This window comes from Glossina fuscipes, unplaced genomic scaffold (assembly GCF_014805625.2).
Source record: "Glossina fuscipes isolate IAEA_lab_2018 unplaced genomic scaffold, Yale_Gfus_2 262, whole genome shotgun sequence".
NCBI classification, from domain to species: domain Eukaryota; kingdom Metazoa; phylum Arthropoda; class Insecta; order Diptera; family Glossinidae; genus Glossina; species Glossina fuscipes.
The window spans coordinates 578593-605851 of NW_023998605.1; the positions used below are offsets into that span (position 1 = coordinate 578593).

Below are 27259 nucleotides of genomic sequence, written 5' to 3' on the forward strand. Positions count from 1 at the left end.
AATTTAAAAGCGTACATACCGAGGTCGTTCACTGAGAGATTTGGAGTTATTCGAAACATCCCATGCACATATAGTGCCGATGATATAATTAAAAACGCCGTATCCGATATCCCGATTAAGTCCGCTGTCCGTTTCCAAAGAAGAAATCCCAACAACGAAGACGAGTGGATTCCCACTACCAGCATCAAAGTTGGCTTCAAAGGGAGAGCCCTCCCTAAGGCAATAGAATTTAATTATTGTAATCTGCCGGTTGAATACTTTGTACCCCCTTTAAAGCAGTGCTTCAAGTGTGGCAGATACGGTGACGTATCTAAATTCTGCAAAGCTTAAGAGAGCAGGTGCCTTAACTGTGGAAAGTCTCCGAAGTGTGTAAATTGTGAGGCGATGAAGTGCTTGTCCTGTCGCTCAGGTGAGCACAAAGCTCTCAATAAGTGTTGCCCTAATAGGGAAATTGAATTAAACATCAACAGGATAATGGCGATTAAAAATCTTTCGTATAAAGAGGGCAAAGAGAATTTTTCCGAAAATTATTTCGAATGTCTCGATGACAACACTTATGACGGCAATTTCCCTCCACTGGGGAACACGTCTGCAATTTCGACCAAGGATGATAATCAAAATGCCAACAAAATCCTAACCAAAAATAAATACAATGCTGTCGTCAAAAGGAAATTGGTTCCCTCCAAATCTCTTATCAATTCACTCACAAAGCCTTCTCCCAATACACCCCCCAAGTCGTCTGGAACAAGCCTTCTTGGACCGAAAATTTCAAACAACTATTTGCGGTCTTCAGAACTTGAAAGATTAATTCACGCGATTCAAGAAAGTATCCGTCCGATGATCCCTCACAATCTTATTAAAGATTTTGAAGAAAAAATGTCTGTCTGTGCTATTTCTTGCCCCGTTCGAGCATCCAGTACTGCGAGGAAATCCGCTGGGGTTCTTTCTCAAGTTTCAACATGATATCCTTTTTACAATATAATATTCAAATTGTCCGACGTAACTTATCTTTTCTAGATTTTTATTTAAACTCAAACAAGATCGATTTTTGTATCTTAAGTGAAGTTTTTCTGAAAGATGATAATTGCTTCGAAGTTAAAGTTTCGAATTAAGTCTCAGCCACCAAATGCCGAAATGATGGCTATGGTGGTGTTAGTATATTAGTTAAGAAAGGTGTCAATTTCAGACGTATTCCCTATAACTCTGCCGTTGACATCATCATCATCAAAACCATCAACCTGAAAACGAATCTTTTCATAGCCTCATGCTACTTTCCACCCAGTCTTGATGTGCAAACCTTTCGTGATGAGATTCAGAGATTATGCGACTTTCTTGACGGTGAACAAAACGTGATTCTACCTGGAGATTTCAATGCAAGACACCGCCTGGATGGCGATCAAGTCTCTACCAACAAAGGCAAAATCCTTGTAAATGCCATCAATTCCAGCAGTTTCAGTGTCTTAAATAACGGCAATACTACCTTTCACTGTAACCGGAGCGGTCGCACGGCGAGCAGTGTCTTGGATCTAACTTTCTCGAACTCAACTATTTTATCTTTCAACTGGAACACGTCCAATGTTTCCATTGGCAAAAGTCAGCACTCCCCCATTATATTCCACAGTTGTAACAATTCCGTCAAGAAAATAGAAAATTTCATTTCACGCAACTTTCTTATGGACCGTCTGTCCAAAGTTGATCTTCCTTTTGATTTATCATCAATTCAAAGTGCCTTTCAGTCTGTGATCATGTCTGCTAGAACCAACTTCCCTGACATTGAGTCCTTCTCACCTAAACCTTGGTGGAATCCTTCCCTGTCAACACTTTTCCGCAAATACCAAGCTGCAAGAAAAAAAATGAGTAAATATGCCAATCCAGCCAACTACATTGAATATATGAAAATACTGAAAAAATGGAGGTCTGCAGTTAGAAAGGCGAAAAGGGCACATAGAGCCATCGCTATTAAAGAGTTATGTGGTAACGGCAACCCACGTTCCTTCTGGAATTATATTAATGGTCATCGTCATTCTAGTCGAAAATTAAGCGGTTGTGCTGTATGGAATGACCGTGATAATAAAAAATACTTAGATATGCTCAAGAGCTACATTCCAATTGTTAATCCTATTACAATGCCCTCAATTCCTTTTCGTAGTATCAGTAACACACCCTTTTCATTGCATGAGCTAATGTATGTTTTACATTCCAGAAAGAGAGCTACTGCTGCAGGTTGTGATGGAGTCAAGTATGACATGCTCACAGCACTGTCTGGAGGAAGCTTTAGCATGCTTTTGCATGCAATTAACAACTGCTGGTCCACCAACTTTATACCCTCTGATTTGCGTTGCATCAAAATAGTTCCCATTCCCAAGCCAGGTAAAGACTTAAATGATTTAAGTAGCTTCAGACCAATTTCACTAATATCTGTATTCATAAAGACCATCAACCTCATGGTTAAGGAGAGACTAACTGCTTTCCTGAAAACTAAGAACATTATTCCAGCTCGGTCTTACGCCTACGCCAAAAAAACGCAAATCTACTAATATGTGCGTTAATGAACTGTGTTTTCTCATAGCCAGCTTAAAAAAAGCAGGGAAAATGGTTGTCATGCTCTCCTTGGACATCAACAAAGCCTATGATTGTGTCAACTTGATTAAGCTCGGTAGAATTCTCCTAAACTTTTCGATTCCTCTTCAAATGCGGCTGTGGATACTTAATTTTTTATCCAAGCGTGTGTTGGTGATGGATACCGAAAAAGTTGAAATATGCGGTGGTATCCCACAAGGCAGTTGCTTAAGCCCCATACTCTTCAATTTATACGCAGCTTCTTTGCATGATCTTCAAGATGACAAAACTCACATTTTTCAATATGCAGACGATTTTCTAATCGTATCTGCGGACTCATCTTTTCCAGCAGCTGTCAATAACCTCTCGATGAAAGCGAACTTGTTTTTCGATGCATGCGCTGATCTTAATTTATATTTTAACCCCAGCAAGACAAACACTATTTATTTTGCCAAAGGTTCTAAACGTGAAATCAAACTTCTTATCAAAGGTACCCTAGTTAATCAGGTAAAATCTCTTCGATTTCTTGGGAGAATTTTAAATGACAGCTTAACCTTTCGTGGGTATTATGAAAAGGCGTTCAAAGTCTGTCAGTCTGGATGCAACATCATCAAACTCATGACAAACAATCAGGCAGGCTTGCCTCCCAAAAATGCTTTGACCGTTTACAAATCTCTAGTCAGGTCCAAAATTGAATTTGGACATTCCATATGTTTCAATTTCTCAAAATATATTGGAAAACGTATACAAGCATTTGAAAACCGAATGTTGAAGCGTTGTACTGGACTGACCCCCTCAACTCCTCAACATATTCTCAATGTCATAGCTGTTGAATGGCCAATTTCCGAAAGAGCCCTTTTTTGCACTGCCAAGGAGTTAATTAAAGTCAAGATGATAAATCCTTGCTTTTTTCAGGAAATTATATCTCTCAGTGACACTGTCACTTGCAGCTATACTTTTTGCTATCAAAAACTTCGTCATATTTTTGATAAGTTAGATTCAATTCCCTCCTTGAATTTCATTACCAGCAAATGCAAAGTCTTCATGAACATTCTCGAACCGATCTCTACCTCAAAACAAAATGTCAACTTCTCTTGTATAAGGTTGTTATGCCAAGAAAAGCTCATCAACGGATATGATATATATGCCACTGACGGTTCCGCCGGACATAATGTATCTGGCTTCTCGGTCGTGAAACATCTATCTGAAACAATACTTCGAGTCAAAGTGGAAGAGGAACTTTCCTCTACTTTTATTGAGTTGCTCGCCATTCGACATGCTATCATGGTTGCTATTTCCGATGGTATCACAAGTTTCGTTATTTTTTCCGACAGCAGGTCAGCTCTACTTCTAATAAATAAAAGAGATGCAGAAAATCAATATGTGTTTGACATTCACAAGACGTTGCACGAATCTCAAGTGGATGACTGTCACCTCGTTTGGGTACCTGGCCACTGCGGCTTTTTTTTAAATGTAAAAGCCGACTTTCATGCATGGAGAGCTCGTGTTGATGGGACAATTTTGTCCATCAAATATACTCCCAATGAAGCAATTCGGGCAATTCGCAACCACATCTTTCAACAGCTAAACGACGAATTTAAAGCAATCGCCCGCGTTAAATCCAATCGTCTTTTCTATAAATTAAATCCCACATTTCAATTCAACCCTTCTCTGTATCTTCTTTTAATTCCTGGGAAATCATAATTCTTTATAGACTCATGAGTGGTCACACTTATGACAAAGTTTATTTAAAAATGATTCGCGCTATACCATGTGATGTTTGTGAAGTTTGCAATGTTGTTGAGTCTGCTGAGCAATCTTCAGATGTCACTAGAGATTCCTTTAGCTTCTTCAAGTTATATGCCTGTCTCCTCGATCTCTTTGCAGCAAAAAATGTACGTCATCTCGGAGAACTAACTTGCTTTATTAGAAAAGCTAATTTATCCTTTTAGAATTTTTTTTTTTTTCCTCCTCTTTCCTTTTTTTTTCTCTCATTTTTGCGTTTAATAATCTTCTATTACCATAGCATTGCTTTTCGTTTTCAGCCAAAGTTTGCAACACTGTTTAACTTTCAAGAACTCAACAAGCACAATTACACACACACACACACAATTACATTTAACATGCTCACTCCAGTTATTACGACCGCTCTTATTTTTTGTTACGTTTTATGTATAATCGTGACTAAAAATTACAACAGTTTATTATTTGGACATATAAGCCACAAACCTATTGGCTTAGTCCACCTCTGTTCAACATACCAAAAAAAAAAAAAAAAAAAAAGAAATAAAAAAAACCACAAAGTGGGGGGGCAATTGATATTCAAATAGTGCGAATAATTAAGAAATAAATTATTTTGGTAACATACGTTGAATTTTAAATTTGGTTGGTTTAAAATACAATATCATACATTTAAGTAGCAGTTCGAGTATTTGTTTCTTGCAGTCTGAGTTACAATCACAACCATTCAATATTAGAAAGAGCTAATACAGATAAATTAAAATAAGCTTACACACTGTTTGTTTATTTAAAAATAGTAAGTAATTTAAAAACTGCAAAAAAAATTACGCAAAAAAATGGAAACATACTAGAACGGCTATTCACTTCGATACTTTTGCCGTGAGCAATACTTTATCTTTATAATGCCTTCACATACATTCTATTTTGCATACTATTTTTAAGTCTTTATAAAATTTATAAATCACCGCTTGCTACATTAAAAGTTCAAAATGTGCGCAACATTTTGCAATGTTTTTGCCTTTGTCTTTTTTTTTTTTTTGGTATGTTTGTTTATCTCGAATCAAAAGACGTAAGCAAAAATTTGCTTATCCTTTCTGCTTTTTCGTTCTACAAGGACTTTAGATACGAAAATTATGACCGTAGTCTTACGAGATGAAAACAAAAACGGATCTCATATTTTAGCTTCGTCTAATGAATGTGAACTAAAAAGTACGTGATTATGCATGATAGGTGAAGATACTAATTATGAAATTTTCCATTAATTTTCTTCTGTTTCGAAACTTGATGATATCTACTCCTTTCTTCAAAGCTTCCTCCTCTATCATTTATTTTACAGAAGTTAAGTAGAAATAGGAAGTGATTTTAAATTTTTTTTGTGAAAAACCAACTTTACAACAGAATCTTACAGAAATAAACAAACAAAAAATTAGAATTATTAAAATTTGAAGCTAATAAAATTAAATTTTTTCGTCCATTTGAGCACCACATTTACAAAAAAGGAGAAAGAAAAAACTTAACGCAACTTTGAACTAAGGCTGCGCTCTTCATCGTCCCATGAGCCGAGTGATTATCAATTTTCGTTTATGTTTTATTTCGTCAATTTAATTCATATTTATTAAAAATCCTTTTAAATAAATTTCATTTATACATACATTTTACAATTATGTTGCGAATGTCTTAGATTATTAAAATTAAAATTCATCATTATTGAGCGGAAAAGCAAAAAAGTCAATTTTTTATATATAATTACTGGCCAGGAAAAAAAGCAAACTTTTTGATGAAGCAAAAATAAGAGTTTTTCTCTCAGATTGCAAATAAATAAAATGCTAACTGCATAAAAATGCATAAAAGATTTAAGATTTTTGTGTAATAAATGAACACGTATCAATTTTATAGAAAAACAATTAAAATTAAAACCAGAGCCTGTGGAAAGCCTACTGAAGAAGTAGTCACAGCTAGTGTGAAAACTCTTAACAGTCACTAAAAAACACTCACCACAGCAGAAGTGAGGGCAAATAACCCGTTAAATCAGTAAAATTATATAGCGCAATCCATTGATTATTGAAACTCATGTACTTGTATAGCGTACGGAAATTGTTTAAATTTATTATTGAAATAATAAACGTAGTCAGGCTATGTTTCACGTGTAATTAAGCCAACATGTGGTCAACAAAACGGATATAAACGACATTCCTATATATAACGTAATTGAAAAATTGAAACCAAATCGTTATATTTGTGGTATTATGAATCCAAGCCATCAAAAACATAAACGTACTGCTGAAAATGTCGTAGACGTAAACCAAACATTGCTAATTTTCGTTTTACTTCCTTCTAGTGAACTGCCAACGGTTTTATATGAAAAGAAAAAACTGGGATTGGCTTTAGCACTTACATAGATTACGGACATATTTTAGTCGTGCATTCAGTGAATAAAATTGGGAATTTTCGGTTAACATTAATTTATTTTAACTGTGAAAATGGCAGGCCGATTAGCAACTATTGAAGAGTAAATGCCGAAAAATATTTGGCGTGGTCCATTCAAATGAAAGCCCTGCCATAACTATGGGCCTATGGTCATCCGCATAGGTAGAAATTGCTGCGGATGCGAGTGAGGAAAAGAAAGGGCTAGACCAACAAACTCTTGCTAGATAAATTTATCAGTGAACTCATTAGAACTGCCACATATAAAAAATTGCGTTTCAGCGAAATCTGCATGGGTGTTTTAAAAATTTTACACAAACGAAACGCTCCAATACGTGAGGTAAGTATTTTTAAAAACTAGTGCGTTTCAATTTCAACAAGTGATAAATTGGTTGTTTAATTAAAGATTTTTGCGATACTGTGAATGAGTTAAATGGCATTGGAGTTGACATTCCATATAATATTTCATTACATTTTTTATTTACCAGGCGAACCAGGCGAAATGGATAATTTCATTGTTCTCATAGAAAGCATGTGTAACATACGTCGAGAGCTGGGGTTATCTTTATTTGGCCTGAATGGCTAAGAAAAAAGGAAAAGGAGAAAAATATATCTTATGTCAATTATGTTATACATGGTCTGTTTATCTGTTAAATTGTAGAATTGCTTCTCTGTTTCACCCTATTGTCGGTTAGTCTGCATATATGTATCAGTTTGTTCGTTACTATTTGTTTAACAACAGTTAATTGTTTTATTTTTTATATCATTAAAGAAAACTACAAAGGAAATAATTATTTACAGTTGTATTTAGTTAGATACTATACCGCTTAGAATACGTTCCCACTGTCTTTGATTCTGAAATATCCCTCACATGCAAATTTATGGCTGATGTGATAATGTGCTCTTTCGAGGCATAGCAGACTATGTACGTGCCTTTGCTGAGCTAGCTAGTTCGTGAGATATGGGAGGGGTGCTATATTTTCGGTTCATTGACACTTCTCAGACTGTCAAAACTAAAAGAACATACGGATGGAATGGATGCGCATTCAATGTGATAATAATATAGTCTTGTGTTACACCATGTAAAAGACATCTTCTTATATTTTTTTGAATTCAGGACCATACAATTGATTGCACACCATGAGCACAGATTCTCAAGGCCAGACAGTATTGAGCCAAAGAAAGGAGATAGTTTAACGTCGTCTGCAAACATTAAAACACGGAAATGTTGCTTGCAGTTCAGAAGGTGATTCATGTATAAAATAAATAAAAGCTGGCCAAGACTACTGTCCTGAGGAACATCAGAAATGACGACAATTGCTCAGGACTGGCAAGAATTCAGCACCACCCGTTGGATGCGATCACAAAGGTAGCTACTGAACAGGCATTCATACGGTTTAAAAAAACATAGCGAGGTAATTTATAGACTAACAACCTATGATAAACTCTGTCTAAAGCGTGAAAATAACACCATTTAGAATTAGATTATACAACTTCAAAAGATTAATAACAGTTGACTTTCTTTTTAAAAATCTGTGCTGGCAGTGCGATATGATTTAGCCTAAAACCGGAGTAAGCCCTTTTGCTACCATTGGTTTAAATAATTTTTTTTTTAATAGTTAAATTTTCTCTGCATAATGTAGCTTATAAGGCGCATTTACGTGACAAGAATGATGATAAGTGGAGTACCTATTGTCATCAAAGGAACAAAGCTAAATATGCTATTAGAAATGCATAATGGTGAATCAATTAGTCTGTTAAAAATTGGCCAAACTTAAATTACTATTACGGGCTGTTGACTTTTCAAGTCTAATGCGCCAGGAGTGGTTGATTTCTCTCATAGATTCTTGAAATTAATTTGGCTCTGGATTGATGCTCATATATTATTAACCACGTTCTTACTAAATCTAAGTTTCCCTCGGCCTTGAATTGATCCCTATCAAGAATAGCGGCAAGTCATTTAATCTCTCGAATCTTAGGTCGATTTCAATTTTGCCTATTCTCTCAAATGTCTTTGAACATGTAATTAAGGAACAGAATATCAACCATATTGACAATAACTCCATAGCCAGCATGGTTTTAGAAAAGGTTTCAGCAGTACTTCTTTCCTACCGACTATACAGTAAGTAATACTCATGTCTCGGTGTTATTGCCGCTAATTCTAACACAGCCTTTGATTGGTTTGTCACATGTACTTTTGATTCATAAGCTCCTGAGGGACCTCATTTTTCGAATTCAGCTGCCGTTCTGACAGAATCCCAGTTCTTGGATCGTTTACAATTTGAATTTGTTGGTGCTGTACAATTTGAGCCGCTAAAGGTGCGAAGTGGGGTCTTTCAGGGATCTATCTATTGGCCTCAAACAATTTCGATAACGTGTCGACGCCCGAATCTACGTCCGAATTTTGCTTTAAGGGTACATGTTGAAATTGTAAATATCTTGAAATGCTGGGTGTGATTATCGATGATAAATTATGCTTAAATTATACGGAGTAAGCCTTTTTGCTACCAGTGGTTTAAATAGTTTGGGCAGTGAACTAAGTTTGGTAATTCCGAGTTTAAAATCTGTATAAATACTTTTTTTGGAAGAGTTGATCAACTAGAAAAACATATCTATAATTAAAGCTACTTGTAAAAAAGCGTCATTAAATACGAATATAGCAAAGTATTGAATTTCCGGATTTTCAAGCGAAGAATGAAGAACACGAAAACTTCCGAGTACTTTGTATGTTTCATGTATTGAGTGTCGTATGTTTCATTATTGAGAGTATCAGTTAGTAACACCAATTTTCTTATAGAAAAATTGCGGTAATTTCAACACGTTGATGTAAACACTTCATTCAAATTCAGGTGTCGCATTTATTATAATAATCGATTCACTTTTTATAATAATAGTCAATTTTTTGAGTCAACTTAATACGACTTATCTCCCTGCAGCTGACGTGTATTTAAGTATTTCGTACATATCATCAAGTCAACGCATCGAATAATGACAATGTATGGGATTTTTGCCGAATAAAATATTGGGTTTTCGTATAAGGAAAGCCACGAAGATAAAAAAATGCATATTACTAAAATTAATATTTGGTGTGGTATAATTTTTGTTAAATAATGTCTTTTAAACGTTTTGACATATTTTGTATAAGTTTTCTTATGTGGGGAAAAGGGGTCTGACTTCATTCCTTTTATAATCTGTTTTGCTGGTCTTGGACGCAATAAACTGAGAGTTTTCGCACATGGCCTTGCCATTTACCACACATATTTTTGAGGGGGTTTATGCCTGGTGATTTGTGGGAGAGGACGAGGCAATTTGGCGCAATTATATAAGTACCATTCTTTAATTATGCCGGACATATCCTTGAGGTCTTGGTAGAAATTCAATGTTTCCAAAATACCAAGTTTGTCCGCTCTTTCTTTCAAATTTTCCTTCAATATAAAATGCACTTTGATAATCACAAATAGTAGCTTTAATAATTATTCATTGCAGTTATTCATCAAGGATAACGCTGTGGTCAAAGGTCGAGAAATTGCATCGGGAGCCGGTCTTACCGAAGCTAAAAGGTCTTGACGGTATCCACTAACACCTGAAAAGAAACTAAAAAGATATAGATTTTGGTGTTTGCTTCTTAACACCTACAGAGCAGTGAAGCATTATCCAGCCTAGCCCAATTGTTTTCCGGGTAAGCTGTTTCATCGGAGTGCCTCCACATATGCGAATCATGACCAGATCCCGGAAATTTTAAATTGACTGCCATGATTTTCATTCTTTGGTCTCAAATCTAGTAAGAAAGGTTTATATTGATAAGTAATTTTCCCTAATAATAAATCCCCTAAAGAACCAAAAACCAAATCCACATTCGCAGACGTGCCATGCTGTTGCAGTTCGATGAAAATGATTAGGGGAAAAGTAGGCTGGTATTAAAAAGAAAACCATAAATTTAGGTATAGTAACATGCTTGTAAATATGTATATAATTAGAATATTTGTGGAAGGGAGAATTAGCCGGACAAGAAAATAGAAGTTGAGAGTACGGCCAAAATAAATTGTGAATAATCCTACATTTAAAGAACATAATTGTAAATAAATGATCCTACTGTTAAGGAATATAATTGTAAATAAAAGAAGTTTGAAGTGTATTTCTCTTGAACAAAATAGTGAAGTGTATTTTTCTTGAATATATTGTAGTCTAGTGATACGGACTGTATCTTACAAAAGCGAATTTCATACAATATATATATGTAAGGACATAACACAATATTTCAGATTATTTATTAACATTCTGCTTAGGTTATGTTTCCTTTTCCAATTAATGAAAATTGATGCATTTTATACGAGCTTGAGAAAATGTTTAGGCGTTCCATCAATACTGCAAATCACTGTAATAAATGGTATAAATATAGTAATGGTCGTTTCTTATAAAACAAAAGGTGTAATTGCTTACCGTCTGGGGTATCAAATTTCTAGTAAAATCACTTACGTATCGGTCCATTGGATCCACTCTGCATAGAGGTTTGTTTCCAACTTTTGCAATGCCTCCGATATACAATAATATGCTTTCTACAAGGGCTGCGGTAGGGCCGCCACAGGCCAGCCATTGGTAGCTCCCTGAAGCCAAAAACTCTAAAATCGTGACTAAGTGCAACCGGCGGTGTGTATGCACTCCTCGTACCACTGCTCGCACCAATCTTTCCCAGAACGTAATAAAAAGCCGCTTTGGAAACGCGAAACTTCTGCATAAATCTACATTCAATGATATAATACATATATATACCTTTATTGTGCTTAGCGGTTCTCCTCGTCTTCCTCTTCAATAAACGAGCATAAAAGGAAGATACGATACTTTATGCTTAATATGTGTACGTTAGTCAATTTTTCTCGAATTAGTTCAATATTTAAAAAAAATTGTAATGTCCAAAATAAAGAATAACTCAATATCTAGCAGCCGCAGTAAACCTATAATATGCTTGGGTTTGTTTATCTTTTTCTTTTACAGCTGGTTTTCCTTACAAGCGCGACCCTGAAAGAGGATTATGTGGTAACCTTTCTTGGTCTGTACTCAAAACGATTGCAAATTCCTTTCAAATGGTGGTAACTTTGGCGTTGTCAGATTTAGCGTAACTATAAGAGCGCGTTTCAACCATTGCCAGCAAATTTGACATGATTAGACTTCATTGCTACCTGTTTATATGATTATAGTAAAATTGTCTTGTAAAATAGGATAGGGCTTACAAAAGATTCATTTATAAGAACTTTCTTAGATAAATGGCAATTTAGCATGGTTTCTTTCTTTGTAATTTCTTCATTTTTCAATGGTTCCTTAAGCAATTCGACACCATTTTAATAGTTGATATTTGGGAAGTTTTCATGTGAGTTAGGGCGCGTTTTATTGCAAAAATCCTTATATGAAAAAATATTATAATTTAAAATTTTTCAAGAAAAGTCGCTAATAATTTAGCTTATTGAACTATTACGTAAAATCCGATCCTTTCACTTCCCGTTTATATAAGTATTCCTACGAAAAGTAAATTTTTGTACGGCAAAAAAGTCGAACTCTCCTTACTACGTGGTGAATACAATAACGGTTCGTCATAAAAATGAACTGTACCAAATTTGGATCACAAATTTCGCGATGTGTTAAAATGTTTGATTCATTTTTGATTTATTTGAAATGCACCTTCGAGGTTCTACTGTGAAGGTAGGAGAACAATCAGTTAAGTGGACATGGATGCATATTCATGATTACTAATTTGTGGTTCATTCTAAAATCGTTGTACATAACACCTGTTTTTGTGACTTTAGAGAAGTTCTTAAACAAACGATAAATAATTTTAAGAAAGCTTGTGGAGTTTCGTGTGGTTTTAAAAATGGGTGCTGGCTAGGAGTAAAATAACTTGATAAAATAACTTGATAACATAACTACGAGGCATTAAAATGCGCTCGAATAGGTTGAACAATCAGTTAATAACAGTTGCGTCTAGATTCGCTTGCTGTGCAGCTACAATGGATGTTATTATTTGATTTAAGTCCTTAACTCAATTTGCTTAGAGTTCAATAATTCGTTCGAACATTCGCTGATTCAATTTAAACCTTACTTTGCGCTGGAGCAAGGATATCAGCCATAATTAAACTGTACGATAGGGTTAATTTGGCCCGACAATTTGGACATAAAGAATTCATTTTTTCTTAGAAAGATTGTTGTGTGAGAAAATAAATTGGAAAATGTTTCGTCTATTCAAAAAAAGGAGAGACCACAAGGTGACTCCTTCGCTCATGTATGGCTCTCCTATTCCGTTTGTTAAGATTTTTTAGGCTTTTTCCTACACTCGAAACTTTCCCCAACAGCTCACATTGACAAAACCGTCAAACAATGTTCTAGTGTATTGAAATCCATTTGTGGTATTTCTTGGGGCTCTGATCCTTCTGGACTGATTAAAATGTATCTTGCATGAAATCTACCCATACGTTATGCCTCTGCAAGAAAGATTTCGCTTACTCGCCGGTTTTTCATCTAATAAAATTGTATCTTTTGCGAATCATCCGCCCTTACCTTTCATTTACCAACTTTATATCTCTCAATTTCTTTCCTTTCTTCTTTAAAATTTTTGATGACAAAACTAACAACTTCAATATTCTAAGAACTCGTGTATACAGCTTATTCAAAATTGCTCTTGGTTCCTCTAGACATACATTTTTAGTTGATCACCGTAGACCGCAAACCGACACGAACGGGAGATATGGATCGTTAAGTAAAGCAAATAATTACATTTATACAACTTCTTAAAAATAGGGGGTTATAGAGCAAGCACCCGTAAAAATAGTTCGATTCAATTCATTGCTCAGAGTGCGCGCCTCCTCACAATGAATGAATATTCGCTATATACCAAATGTAAGTTTGTATTTGTCTTTACTCATTGTTATTTATAACTTTTTACTTATTTCTATTTAATTTTAGATTGGAAAACAAGATATGCCGCTGCTCACCGCTAGACCATAAAAATGAGCATACGCCTCCGCACCTCTATGCAGATATTGATATACTATTTTTATCACCGGTGACAGATATGTGGAAATTTTTCAAGAGTTTTAATGGAACTCAAATATCAGCTTTGTCGCCGGAGAACGGTTGTAAATAAGAAAAGAAGATATGTGTAAAAAGCGCTTTTCTAGAAACGCTCTAATATAACTTGCAAACAGAAAATGTATGCAGAACAGGGACGCAATTATTATAAAAAACTTTTGAGAATAAACACCAACACAATCAGAAAATTTCTTGTGTTTTTCTGTACATATTTGAAGGTTGTGCGGGCGAAAATGTTTATTTATACATGTATATAAACATGTATAAAATTGCATTTTCTCGAATATTTATAGTCGGGCATATTTATGGCATATTTATGTATTGTGAGGCCTTTCGGCCCATACTCTGGGGCTGGAGTTTTATTTCACGCTTTATAACTTCACTTCCTCCTACATGACTCTCCGATACAATAACTTAACTCCACTATCACTCTCTAACCAAACTAAAACTATCCTATTCTATTCTTATCCTATGCTTACTCTATTCCTATTCCATTCTTATTCTATTCTTTTTCTCTATCCTAAGCTAGCTTACTCACTAGCACTCTCTCTCCCCCACCAGAGAGGCCACAACGAGAGACGAGTACATAAAGTAAAATAAGAAAAAAGCCAAAATTTTTAAAATCACATTGATTTTAAACAATTTTAACAAAGTTATAAAATAATATATATTGAGGCAAAATACGTTAACATTCCAAACTTCATACATTTTTAATTATTAAAGTGCATTTACTTCCGCCATTCCCGGATGGCCATCGTCCTAGATCTCAGTCTATTTTTTTTTCGCTTTTGTACTTATAAAGTGATATATATTGATATCGATAGCCAAAGGCCGAAAGCAAAATTAGGGTCGTAAATCGACTCCTGGTTTTTTATGCAGCATTAAATAGTATACTCTTTGTAATACTCGCGGTCTCACATTTGAACTAAAATTCATCAATTTGCATTGTTTCAATAGCAAAATTAAGGTGGAAATTTAGAAATTCCCAATTGGGAATACCGAAATTAAAGCAGTTATGAAAGGAGAGAGGATACAAGAACGGTTATGTCCACAAAAGACATGAATTCAGATTAATGTACGAAAGCATTTTTTTCGCTAGTGTCGCACCAGTGTTTCCAAGGAAAATTCGGGCGTTTATAACTAAGTTTAGATGAAGCATGGGCTGTGAAAACGATGAACCTGCAAAGAACTAAGATCAAGGATTTTCTCAAGAAAGCGTTTAACTCTCTTCGGGAATAGGATAAGGATAAGAAAACCTTCGTAAGGGCAGCAAGAAAGTTATACCCAAATAAGGCGAAACATTTCGTTAGAAACGTTTGCGCAATAATATCACACGTCATAGTCCATTTCCGAATATGAAATCACAAGAAACGTAATGATAATAGGAAAATAAACCTGAACTGAACATAAGTGTGTAAATAATACATTATTTGCTCCCTTATTTGAATAAGAAAGCTTATCAGAACGACCGTACAGTGTAGGACCGCTACCTATAAAGATTTTGATTAAATGCTTTTGAAAGAACGGACACGTACTCAAGAATCACTCAATGCACTATTCTATAAATGGCTGGATCACGCAACAATTGGTTTGACTTCCAGACACATGTGTAAAGCAGGTAAATTTATTAAAATACAAGAAAGAAACTACGTATTATGAGGATTGCAATATTACTGAGTCTGCCGAGCACCTTATTTTTGAGTGCAGGAGGTTTGACATCCTTAGACAATCTTTCAGTATATTTAACCTGTATAACAATTTATATGAAATTTTTCGTGATGGTAACTTTAGGCATTTGAAGCAACTGACTGCCTTTATCAAATCAGCTGAGTTTTCATTCTAATTTTACATTTAGTATTTTTATTACAATCACGAATTGCCTACACTTTTTCTTTTATCGGCATTATTAGCCGGGTCTTGACAGTACAGTACCAAATACGGTGATTTATGGATTGACAGCGGAACAGAGCCTTTCATTGCGAACACTCTGCCACATCAGTCTACCTATGCTTAAATTTTTTCATCAATCGCTCTCAACTTCCTTTCTGGATTATGGATCTAACATTAACTTAACTGGTCCAATCCATTTCTAAACAAACAAAAAAAAAAAAAAAAAAAAAACTACGTATTAATTAAGACAAACAAACAATTGTAAAATTTTTTTACGAAATACATTATATTTTCCTGGATTATAAACGAATTTCATACCTAAAAGTAAAACGGTGTAAAGTGATTCTGCGGTGTTTTTTGACAAATGAACGGCAGTTTCAAGCAATTCGTGCACAGAACTATTTATTTTCTTCTATGTAACAAAAGTTTAGCAGATTTATGCAGAAAGAACATGTCTTACGATGTAAAGCAGAGATATAATATAAACGATAATAAATTTACTTGATGTGTGCTTAGAGAGACGCATTTGTTACCACTTTCCAAAAAGCACAATCTACCACAAAAAAGAATGGGAACTAATACATTCTGACGTTTATAGACCCATTAGTACTAGATCTATTGCTGGCTCTAAGTATTTTGTGAGTTTTTGATCTCTATTTCTAAAGTCAAAATCGGAAGTCGTTGAAATTTCAACTCGTTGATAACGCAGGAGAATACATTAATATCCATATTTGGAAAGAAACGTTATTGTTAGGCAACGTATTGCTCCATATACTCTACAACAAAATGGGGTTGCTGGGGTGGCCTGGTAGGCCACGTCCGGTTAGTACTGGTAAAGCTGGAAAACCAAGGAAAGTTTGTAATGAATTATGTTTACTTGAACAAACACTTTGCAGCAAACATAAAGACATACGGGTAGAAGCTTCACTAAAGAAATACACATCACTGGTTCTAAATGGTTGTTTGCTATAAAACGAAATAGACAAGACAAAATAGAGCGTTCAAAGGCTAAAGCCTGTATTCAACAAATCGGCATGAATTATCAAGAAGCTTTTTCTCCTTATTATAAGAATGCTATTCACATTGGCTGTGTAATGGAAAATTCTTTTACATCGATGTCACAACAACTTCCTTCAACGGCGAAAGTTGTGATGAATTTTGCCTGAAACAGTCTGACGACATCGAAAATAACAAACATCCTGAAATCGCTTTATTGATTAAAACAAGCAGACAAAGGGCCAAATTATTAACATAATGGTGATCTCAAGAAATTAACCTTCATAGCACATCGAAATAAACTTTGTTTGTGCAACTTGAATCGGAACGAGAATATAGTTTTAATCGCCGTCTTTGTTGACGATATTGTAATTGCTTGCAAGGACAAGCAAAAAAGGAATTTGAAGCATTTTGAAATGGAACATTGTAAACCAATTTCAACGCTCTCTCTGAGATACAACACTCTTCCAAACCACAAACCACTCGTGTCATAGAAACGCAAACAAAATAAAAATGTTGCGGGGAGAACTTTTCTGAACTTTTGTTTATTTTCATAGAACAAGTTGCAGTTTTTGTTCATTTTCATCGAAAAGTTGATGTTTATTTATACAAAATTTTGCTAATTCTAGAATTGTACATTGATACAACGAATCGATGTTGAGCTATTTGTGAGAATTAGCATTGAAAGACTGCTCAAGCGCTTGCAAGCTATGTTGTTGGACGTGCACAACGGAAGACGGATCCACAAATGAAACGTATTTCGGCTCTAAACCGTGTTTTATGTCTTGTGATTCGTACCAAAGATTGAAAATCAAATTATGTACAGAGTAGCGAAATAGTCGGAGAATATGTTGATCATTTACAGGTTTCATGTTTCGGAAAATGTGCTGTAACGTGGGTATTTAAAAAACAATCCTCAGTTGCAGTCAGTAGCACGAAGTACATGGGCATAAAAAACTTTAAAAGATTGAAAAACATTTTAGAGCTCAAAGTTTGTGCTTCTGTTGTAAATTTACTAAAATTTCTTCTCGTGCTCCTTGATTTCTTCCAGCAACTCTATATCCATCCAATCCGGCAGCACAATTCGATATTTTTGATGTTTTTTTAGATGTATGGCTAACCACGAAGGCACATCCACTAACATTCTGGCATGAAAAGGGTTCAAACTACCTGATATCAAATGACGAAATTTCTATATCACGAATCTGCGGAAAAATGGGCTGCCGTAGCCTTAAATCGCTTAAATCAGCACGAAATCTAAATATAAAGTCTCTGGTTTTATATTTTACAAACCAAAATAAAAAACAAAATACTAATACAAAACTTGAATAATTTAGCTTCAAACAAAGCATATCTCGGCAAAATAAATATTCGTCTTAATTGAAAGCCACAGTTTGGCAGGAATATTTAAGATTAGTCTATCTCAAATCAACATCCCAACAAAAAAAAAATTAAATAATAATACTTAATATGAAACGTGTCTCTTTGCATGGATCTTTTTTTGGTGCGTTTGGAGATGTCCTCAGATTGTACAGCCTCGCTATTAAAAAACCAAATAAACGGTCAGTGATCGACGTACGTTGTCGCAATTGCAGAAATTATTGGAAAACACTTTCACAAAAAAGGTACAATTTCTAGATATATTTTTAAAACCCGTCATAAAATGCTTGCTATATATTTAACTCACTGGCATCCTGGAGAACGAAGTAGGCCGTGATAAATTTATAAAATTTTTGGGATTGTTTGCTACAAGGTTTCAGTATTGAAAGTTTTGAAACTAGTGAGACACGATTCGCTCGTTAGGTGGGGTATGGGGTGGCGCACGTGTGAAGGGAAGTAGGGGGACCCTGGACAGATACCGACGGACAAAGGATGGACCAACAGACGACGTACAGCACGGACATCACAATATGACTTAAAATATTACATAGTATAAATAAAAGACCTTTGTTATTACTTTTATTTTACCTTTTTTATTTTTTTTTTTCTGTATTTGTTTGTTTTTTTTGTAATGCGGCGCAGGGGGCAAAAAAGTATGAAAAAAGAAAAAATTTGCAAACCGCTCTACCGCGAGCGTTACAATAAGTGGCGCCCAACGAAATACGAACTGCCAAACAATAATTGAATTTCTAATTTTGTGATTAAGACCAACGTTGGTCATTACAATAAATGGCGCCCAACGAAATTAAAACCCAAGAAACGGGAATTTCCATTTTAATTTTTCAATGCACGGTGGTGGCTACAATAAATGGCGCCCAATGAAATTAAAACCCAAGAAACGGGAATTTTCATTTTTCAATACACGTTGGTCGTTACAATAAATATCGCCCAACGAAATTAAAACCCAATACAGCATTAATTTAATTTTAATTTCGTATATTTTAATCCATTTTTTTTTATATGAGTTGGTCGCACGTGACATGGCGCCCAACGTAAAACTGGAGCAAGGGGATTTTTGTGGTCGGTCTGAAGCAAAAATTTCCTTACCATTTCAATGCTCAGAGTTTTTACAAATAAATATTTTTTTTTCCCTTCTTTTTTCAATACAAGTTGGTCGCACAATAAATGGCGCCCAACGGAATTCGGACTCTCTGAATTTAATTTTGAATCAGTTTTTTTGGTAATATACGGTGGTCGCCCACTGCAAACCGGACACCAACATCGATATTTATTTTATTTTCTTGATATTTTGGTTGCTCATTACAAAAGAAAATGGGACCCAATGAAAATATGAACCGTTTAAATTTAATTTCAATATAAGTTGATCGCGCATTACATAAATGGCGCCCAACGAAAACCGACCTATTGATTAATATCACCAGCAGAGATTATTGTAATTATGGATTTAATTTTTAATATCCAACGAAATCCGGACAAATTGTTAATAATTAATTCAGTGGTAATTTCCAACGGAATACGGGCCGAAATAACTGACAACAGGGGACTTTTTGGGCTCGGGCGAAGCGAAAATTCCTTTGCAAGAATTTCTATGGTTGTTTTACATAAATATTTCGATGATTTCCTTTTTCTTGGTAAGCGGGTTACAACATTACAAGTAGTACCCAATGTAAAAGGAAATCCAGGAAACACTGATTTCAATTTCAATTGTCATTTTCATTTAACTTCAACTTTGAAGAGGACCCAATTAATTTAATTATTTCAACTTAATTTCAGTTAACTTTGATCGCATTATAAGAAATGGCGCCCAACGGAAACCCAACAGAAAATTAATTTAATTTTGTTTCACAATATAAGTTGGTCGCGCATTGCATTAATGACGCTCACCGAATTTCGAACCGGATAAGTAATTCTTTCATAAAAATGTTTTCAATGAATGTTGGTCGCGTTACATTGATGGCGCCCAACGTAAAAAGAATCCCGATTCTTCACACTTTTGATAGTATCTTTTTAACATAAATTATATTAATTTTTTTTTTTGTAATAACGTTGGTCGCGTTACATAAATGTCGCCTAACGCAATGTAAACCCGTGTATCCTTAAGGTGCACTTAAGGTTGTCTGTCGGTTTTTTTTTGAAAAGAAAAAAATGCCAGGGAGTTCGCCAAACTGCTATCGCAGTTGTGTTGCCGAGGTGCAGAGCTGTTGGACAGGGCGGCAGTGATAGGGTGGTAACGGGTGTCGGGGCAGTCAGGGGTACCTAACATCGGGGCATACCCGGTGGGTCCCAGGGCCGCTGACACCTGCGGTAGGGGTACTCATTGCTCGAGCTACGGCTTAGAGTCCGAGTGATGAGTATCTTGGGAGAAGAAGGGGGGTTCCTGTAGGTTACGCCCATCAGGTCGTGCAAGCAAAGCATGATGAGGTCGATCGTTCAAGAGAAGGGGGAAAAGTCGACTGTTGTGGGATCTGTGAAGAATAGTCGGGGGGAGTAAACTGAACCTCGGGCGTCCACCCGCACAGTGCTCCGCTTCAGTGGAGGTATTAGTACAAATTATAACAAAAAAAAAAAGCAAAGCCCTTATTTATACAGCATATACATTTGGTTTTTTATATCTGCTTAAATGGTAACTATAATAATATTAGTACTCCCGCACATCAGTCTCCAAACAGACCAGCGCAACCAGCAGGCAGAACAGCCAATGACTAGCGATGAGAACGCCCGAAGACGAAACGTAGACTTAAATCGCTGGCACTTAAAATTCGGTGGTTCAGGCAAGGGTCTCACGATTGAGAAGTTTATCTTCAGAGTAGAACGCCTCAGGCAGCAACAGCAAATAAGCCACGATGAGCTATTCACCGAGTTTCACTGTTTACTGGCCAGTCAAGCAAGCAAATGGTACTGGCAGCTGCTGGAAGACTGAGAAGGAGACTCCCCGTTCAACTATTTTGCCTTAAAAGCTGAGCTCCTCAATCAGATTCAGATTACGAACTAATAAGGGAGGTCGTGAAGCGAAAGCAGCAGCAGTCAAAGAACTTCGAGGACTACTACGCCAAGATACACGACCTGACCTTCCGCTTGCGGAGACAGATCCCCGAAACGGAGTTGATGAAAATTATGGAATCGTACCTTAAGCCCAGCCTAGCAACGCTCATCTTTACCACCAAGGTGGAAAGCTTCGCCGAACTCAAGGCAGAATGTAAAAGGGCGGAGAAGCTGCTAAAAGAAAACAGACCTAGACCAAGCATGATAAAGGTAAAGACAGACAGCGTGAGGATGGTGATGCTCAAAGAAACGGTAGTAGGTGGGCCAACACCTACAATACAAATAAGCGTCAGGAAGAGCGACGCCAGTTTCAACCTACAACGTCACCTGCAGGCCAGCCGAAGCAAGCTGAAACGCCCATAAGGACAACGCGGGATCACCACATTTCCAGGCAAGCACCAGCGGTCGCAGTAAATAGGGCGCAGAATATCTCCTTTCGCCACTACCGTTCCATCTAACCTTATGCTATGTTTGTGGTAGGCCAGGGGATTGCTTTCTGAAAAATCCCGCTGAAAGCGTGGTATGTTTTGTGTGCAGCAAGAACGAGAGCTATTGCGCGCTACCACCATCGGAAAACATCAGGCGGGCGAGGCAAACCGGGAACCCTGCCAGACGAGACACCACCCGGAACAACAGCAGTAACAATATTACGGATGGAAGGGAGATGCGAAGGAAAACCAACGGAACAAGACGCCACCGCACGTAGAAGCTTTGTACAGAGGATCGCAGACTACCAACGAAAACACCGCGGAGTTTTTAGCGCCGAAATTCGAAACAGACGAGCGCTCACTAGGAAATACAGAAAGATTCTTGTGCTGCGCCAGAGAAGAAAGGCTTATAAGAGATTTCAGCGAACGGAAGTCTCAGCAATTGTTACCCTGGAGCACGATAACAGGATGTTCGCTCGAACTAAAACTGACAACACCGAAATAGCCGCTCTGTTGGACACAGGAGTCAGCGTTGTGGAGCAGGAGCAACAAAAATTCGTCGAGAGTCGAAAACACAAAATCGTAAAGCTTCGAAGCCAGCATGTCCGAACGGCGAACGGGGATAAAACACCGGTATGCGGGATCATCACCCTACCAGTCGAGTGGGAAGGGGAGACTAGGAACATCGAATTCTACATAGTACCGAAGCTGCGGCAACAGTTCTACTTCGGCGTAGATTTCTGAAAGACCTTTGGCTTATCCTTCGCCACCAAAGCAGACACCATTAATTCCTCTAATAAATGCCAGGTATTCGATGGTATAAGCCAAGAAGACGATAACTCCAAGAATCACCGAAATTCATCACTTCAACTGACCGGTGTGAAGCACAGCTCCCTAGATAAAGGCAAGAAATGATTTCTACGCAATATCTTGAAAAGTTCAGCGAATCTATTGAATTCACCTCATCAATATCACCGTTACGCAATCATCTTCAACAACAGCAGCAGCTTCAGCTTTACAACGCTCAAACGATAAAAGCAGCAGCAAGTCACCACAATAAGCTATTGCCTTTTTCGATAGCTATTAGCTACAGTGCTAAATATAATAATCACAACGAATTGGCGGGACGTACACGCGTCAACAAAAATTTAAGTAGTCAAAACAATATGCGAAGATCTCCAATGCTTCATCCACCTGCAACTACTGCAACAACAAACCAATATCTTCATCAATCACAGAAACAGCGGCAATATGAATACTTGACACCGAGTCGTCATCCGCATCAGCAGCAGCATCATCACCATCGCCATAACGTACGAAATCAGCAACAATCGCCTTCAACTACACAGCCTGCCGGCAACAGTACTACAGGCCTTAATTTAAGCACAGATGTCATGGTAACTACAACAGCTCAATGTAGTAAATCCTATTTTCACCCACATCGAATTCGTACACAAACCAAATTTCAGCAAATCTATTATCAAACAGCTACTCAGCAATGATAAATAGTGAATTCGAATTGTCTACTAACACGGATGATGGAAGTGGTAATGATGGCGAACCTGATGGCAGCATTAGCCTAACACCTTGGGACTTGGCCACGGAAGCGTTAAAAGATTCACATCCTATAGATCGCGGACGCTTGCTAAGCTTGTTGCAAAGAATTTTAAATGAAATTCAACACTATCGTAGATGAAATCAACAACTCAAAGAGTTGCTCGACTTATGAAATGAACAAATTAGGAAACTTAATAACGATTTGCAAATTTGCTGACATCAGCTAGACTCACTTCAGCCAAATCACACATATGATAATGACGTAACTGCGTAGCAGATGCTTTCACGAGTCCTACTGGAAAAAAACTCACAACCTTGTGAACCTGGAAGGTATGAGGTAATTTCGAAGAAAACAAGTACAAGAATTACTAACCATTCAAACCAGAATGTGGAACTGCTGATGAAGCGTGAATATTGCCAGACAAACAATTGTCATTAACAAAAATTTTGGAAGGATGCTAGGGGTACACCACCCCAAAGATATTTTCTCCATTTGAGACCTCTTGAATACACACCTTCGAAGCACAGGCACCGCCCGGCTAGCTCAGTCAGTGGAGCATGAGACTCTTAATCTCAGGGCGTGGGTCAGCGTGTCATAGTTGGTTGGTCCGCGTACTATTTGCCGTAAACATTCCATATCGCTAGCGACATCGTAGGGAGTCAGTCGGTCTCTTTTTGCCGTATTAAGACATGCCGTTGTGCAAGATCGCATGATCACAAAAAAAGCGGCTTACCGCTATGCACAAGAAGATCAATTCCATTCCATTTAAAAGCGCTGATGAAAAACCAAAAGGAGATGAACGAACAAAAAAAAAAAAGACTATATCTAAAAAATTTTTTAAAATAGTTTTCTATATTGGACACATTAAAGTGAAAAAGTTAGAGGGGACATTTTTTTTTTGTTTATGTGTAAAGAAGGCAAAATAGCGCTCAAAAGCTTACAAGTTTGGAAAATAATGTCTAATAATAAAGGAAAAATAAATTATTGGCTAGAACTGTACAACTGAACTTATATATTTAAATACAATAAAGAAAAGGCTACGAAAAAAAAGAACTTGCTTGAAATTGCGGTTTGGGCTTATCCTCGATTGAATGCCAACAGCATTGGAAGGAAAGAATCGAAAAATTTTACAGTTGCGGCTATTCTCAGGGAGCTAAATGGCCAAAAGAGTAAGTTCTTCACTACTTGCAGAAATCACCAAGCTGTCACCGACTCCAAGGCTACCAACTTATAAGAGAATTGCAAGGTATTGTTTTAGTTAAGAGAAAAAAAAAAACAAATATGAATAATTAAACAGCGTATCTCACCGCTGAGGCTAGGTCTGGGGTGGCGCACGTGTGAGGGGAAGTAGGGGGACCCTGGATAGATACCGACGGACAAAGGATGGACCAACAGATGACGTACCGGACGGATATCACAATATGACTTAAAATATTACATAGTATAAATAAAAGACGTTCGTTATTATTTTTATTTTACCTTTTTACTTTTTTTCTCTATTTGTTTGTTTTTTTTGTAATGCGGCGCAGCGATCAAAAAAAAATTAGAAAAGAAAAAACATGCACACCACTCTACTGCGAGCGAGTTAGGCCGCGTTACAGACTGCTTGATCTTTGCTTTACCAATTTTCCTGAGATTTTTGTTAATCGTTGTCTTCTTTTTAGTTTACCTGGGGATTCTTATCATCCAGCATTGGGTATTTCCTTTCATTACAAGCATGATACTCCGTTGAACTTCTGTAACGTTCCAAATTGAACTTTTTCAAATAAATTTTATGATTTCCATAAAATCAATGTTTCAATGCTGAAATCTCATCTTTCACATATTATACTTGATTTTTCAACTGGAAGTATTGAAAGCTTACTGTCATCATTCTACAATGTATTAAATCTAGCTTTTTCTGCATCTGTTCCGGTCAAGCAGTCCCGATCTCGAAGCAGGTGTCCCCCGTGTTTTAGTTAGACAATTAAATATTACAAGAATAGAAAAAACAAGCTTTTCAAAAAATATTCGAAAAGTGGCTCCGCTTTCGACTCTTTCGCTTACTCGACAACAAGGCATAGAATTAACTCCCTCAACCACCGATATTATTGCAGATACCTGCAGTTCATTAAATCCTCTCTCTTTGATAATCCTAAATACTTTTTTAAATTTGTTAATTCAAAAAGAAAAATTTCCACATATTCCTCGCATGTTTCTTTTAATGGCTCTGAATCCTCGGATGATTTTGAAATCTCAAATCTCTTTGCTGAATACTTTCGACGAAACTTTCGGACTACTAATTCCGATTTATCAACAAACTACCCATATCCTATAACTAATTTGCTTTCAATTCCCAATTTGGTCATTTCTGAACACGACGTTTTTAAAGAGTTGAGCTCTCTAAAGTATAGTTGTGCTGCTGGACCTGATGGAATTCCATCATGTGTACTTAAACCTTGCGCTGTCGAGTAATGTGGCGCTATCCCAAATATTTTTAACCAGTCCTTGAATTTAGGTGTTTTCCCTTTCTGTTGGAAGAGTACTTTCATTATTCCTGTTCACAAAAGAGGGAGTAGACAATTCGTTGAGAACTAGGGGCATAGCCAAGTTGAGAATCTTGCCTAAGCTGTACGAGCGAATTGTGACCTTCGCCATCAATTCGTATATTTCTCCGCACCAGTATGGCTTCCGGGAAGGAAGGTCTACGGTCACCAATTTGTTAGATTTTACTTGTCACGTTTTCAAGGCTTGTTCTAGTGCCTCTCGCACTGATGTCGTATAAACTGATTTTGGCAAAGCGTTTTTTTTGGTTAACCATAAACTACTCATATTTAAACTCCAAGCCTCTGGTTTTCTCTTCTACTTATGGAAATGGTTAAGCTCTTATCTATACAATAGGTCATTCAGGGTTTTCTTTGACTTCATTACCTCGGATGAATGCCCCGTGACACCGGACCTACCTCAGCGCAGCCACTTAGGGCCCATTTTATTAAATTTATACATTAATGATCTGCCCTCGGTGAATAAATCCGGCCGTACGTTAATGTATGCTGATGATGTGAAACTGTTTTTCTTCCTTTTCCGTAGAATCGCAATCACATCAGCTTCAAAATGACTTGAATAATTTGGTTACATGGTGCTCTTTGAATCTTCTGAAACTAAATCTAAATAAATGTAAGAGTTCTTTCTCAAGAAGAAAGTCATTCATTACTCAGTGTTTCAATGATTCGCACAAGTTGGAGGACGTCAATTCGTTCACAGATTTAGGCGTGACCATAGGTTACGTTTTAACTTGCATATTGAGCTCTCGTTAAGCAAAGCTAGGTCCGCTCTTAGTTTTATAAAGAGATGGTCCAAAGGACTTGATGATCCGTACATTACGAAAAGGCTGTACATGTGTATGGTGAGACCTATACTCTTGTTCGCCTCCATTGTGTGGTCTCCTTCATATAAGTTATGTAGATTCAATTGAATCTGTTCAAAAGCAATACTTGCTGTTTCCCCTTAGGAATTTGGTTTGGGATCCAATTGCCTTTTTTACCCCCTATGAAAATAGGTTGCTTCGATTATCCTTACCGTCACGTAAGAAAAGTAGATTTGTTCTTTGCCTTTCCTTTGTAATGAAAGTAATAAATGGTACTACTGACTCGCCCGCATTACTTGGTGGGAAAAGCTTTAATGTCCCTAACCGCTTCTCCTGGCATTTTACCTTGATTAAGCTTAATCAATGTAAATACAATTATTTGTCGTCTAACCCGCTCGGAGTTGTTTGTGGAAACCTAAATGAAGTCTGTCACTTATTCTCAGTAGCATACTCAACTCATCGCATTTTACCTGTTTATTAATTTTACATACATTTAATATACACTTATATACATTCTCGCAAATCGATCATCTTAAGTGTACATTTTCACTTATTTTTACACAATGTAATTTTAGTAATGACTTAGTTTGCTTAAGCCAGCATATTACTTATTATATAGGATACTGACTACTGTAGAGTTAAGCCAGAGTTAAGCCAAAGTTATGTCAGAAAACCATACCATTAAATAAACGTCAAATTGTATTTAAATTAAACGTGTTTCACTACAATTAGACTCTTTAAAGTTTATTAAAGCAACTTTACTTAATATGCGCAATTTACCTATGTACCTAAACCATT

At 36.5% G+C, this 27259-nt stretch overlaps 1 protein-coding gene and 1 long non-coding RNA gene across 5 annotated transcripts; both read left to right on the forward strand.

Moving 5' to 3' along the window:
• The first annotated feature begins 5056 nt into the window (after positions 1-5056).
• Positions 5057-10665, forward strand: LOC119642854. 2 transcript variants are annotated; one of them, XR_005248150.1, is made up of 4 exons: positions 5057-5095; positions 6638-7063; positions 7212-7774; positions 7841-10665. It is a non-coding gene; the product is annotated as an uncharacterized LOC119642854 (long non-coding RNA). The 2 variants fall into 2 exon arrangements; XR_005248149.1 differs by lacking the exon at positions 5057-5095 and having other exon boundaries at positions 5903-7063.
• A 5265-nt stretch (positions 10666-15930) lies between these two features.
• On the forward strand, positions 15931-24937 carry LOC119642831 (GATA zinc finger domain-containing protein 10-like). Of its 3 annotated transcripts, none has more exons than XM_038042115.1 (2): positions 15931-18311; positions 20730-24937. In XM_038042115.1, exon 2 carries the CDS (start codon positions 22469-22471, stop codon positions 23057-23059), a length of 591 nt encoding a protein of 196 aa, XP_037898043.1. In that variant the 5' UTR covers positions 15931-18311; positions 20730-22468; the 3' UTR covers positions 23060-24937. The 3 variants fall into 3 exon arrangements, with proteins under 3 accessions (XP_037898043.1, XP_037898041.1, XP_037898044.1); XM_038042113.1 differs by having other exon boundaries at positions 20746-24937; XM_038042116.1 differs by lacking the exon at positions 15931-18311 and adding an exon at positions 19384-20624.
• The last annotated feature ends 2322 nt before the right edge of the window (positions 24938-27259 follow it).

What these genes read in the sequence shown, in the direction of transcription:
- LOC119642831 (XM_038042115.1), top strand. Translation starts at nt 22,469, where the DNA reads ATGATTTCTACGCAATATCTTGAAAAGTTCAGCGAATCTATTGAATTC.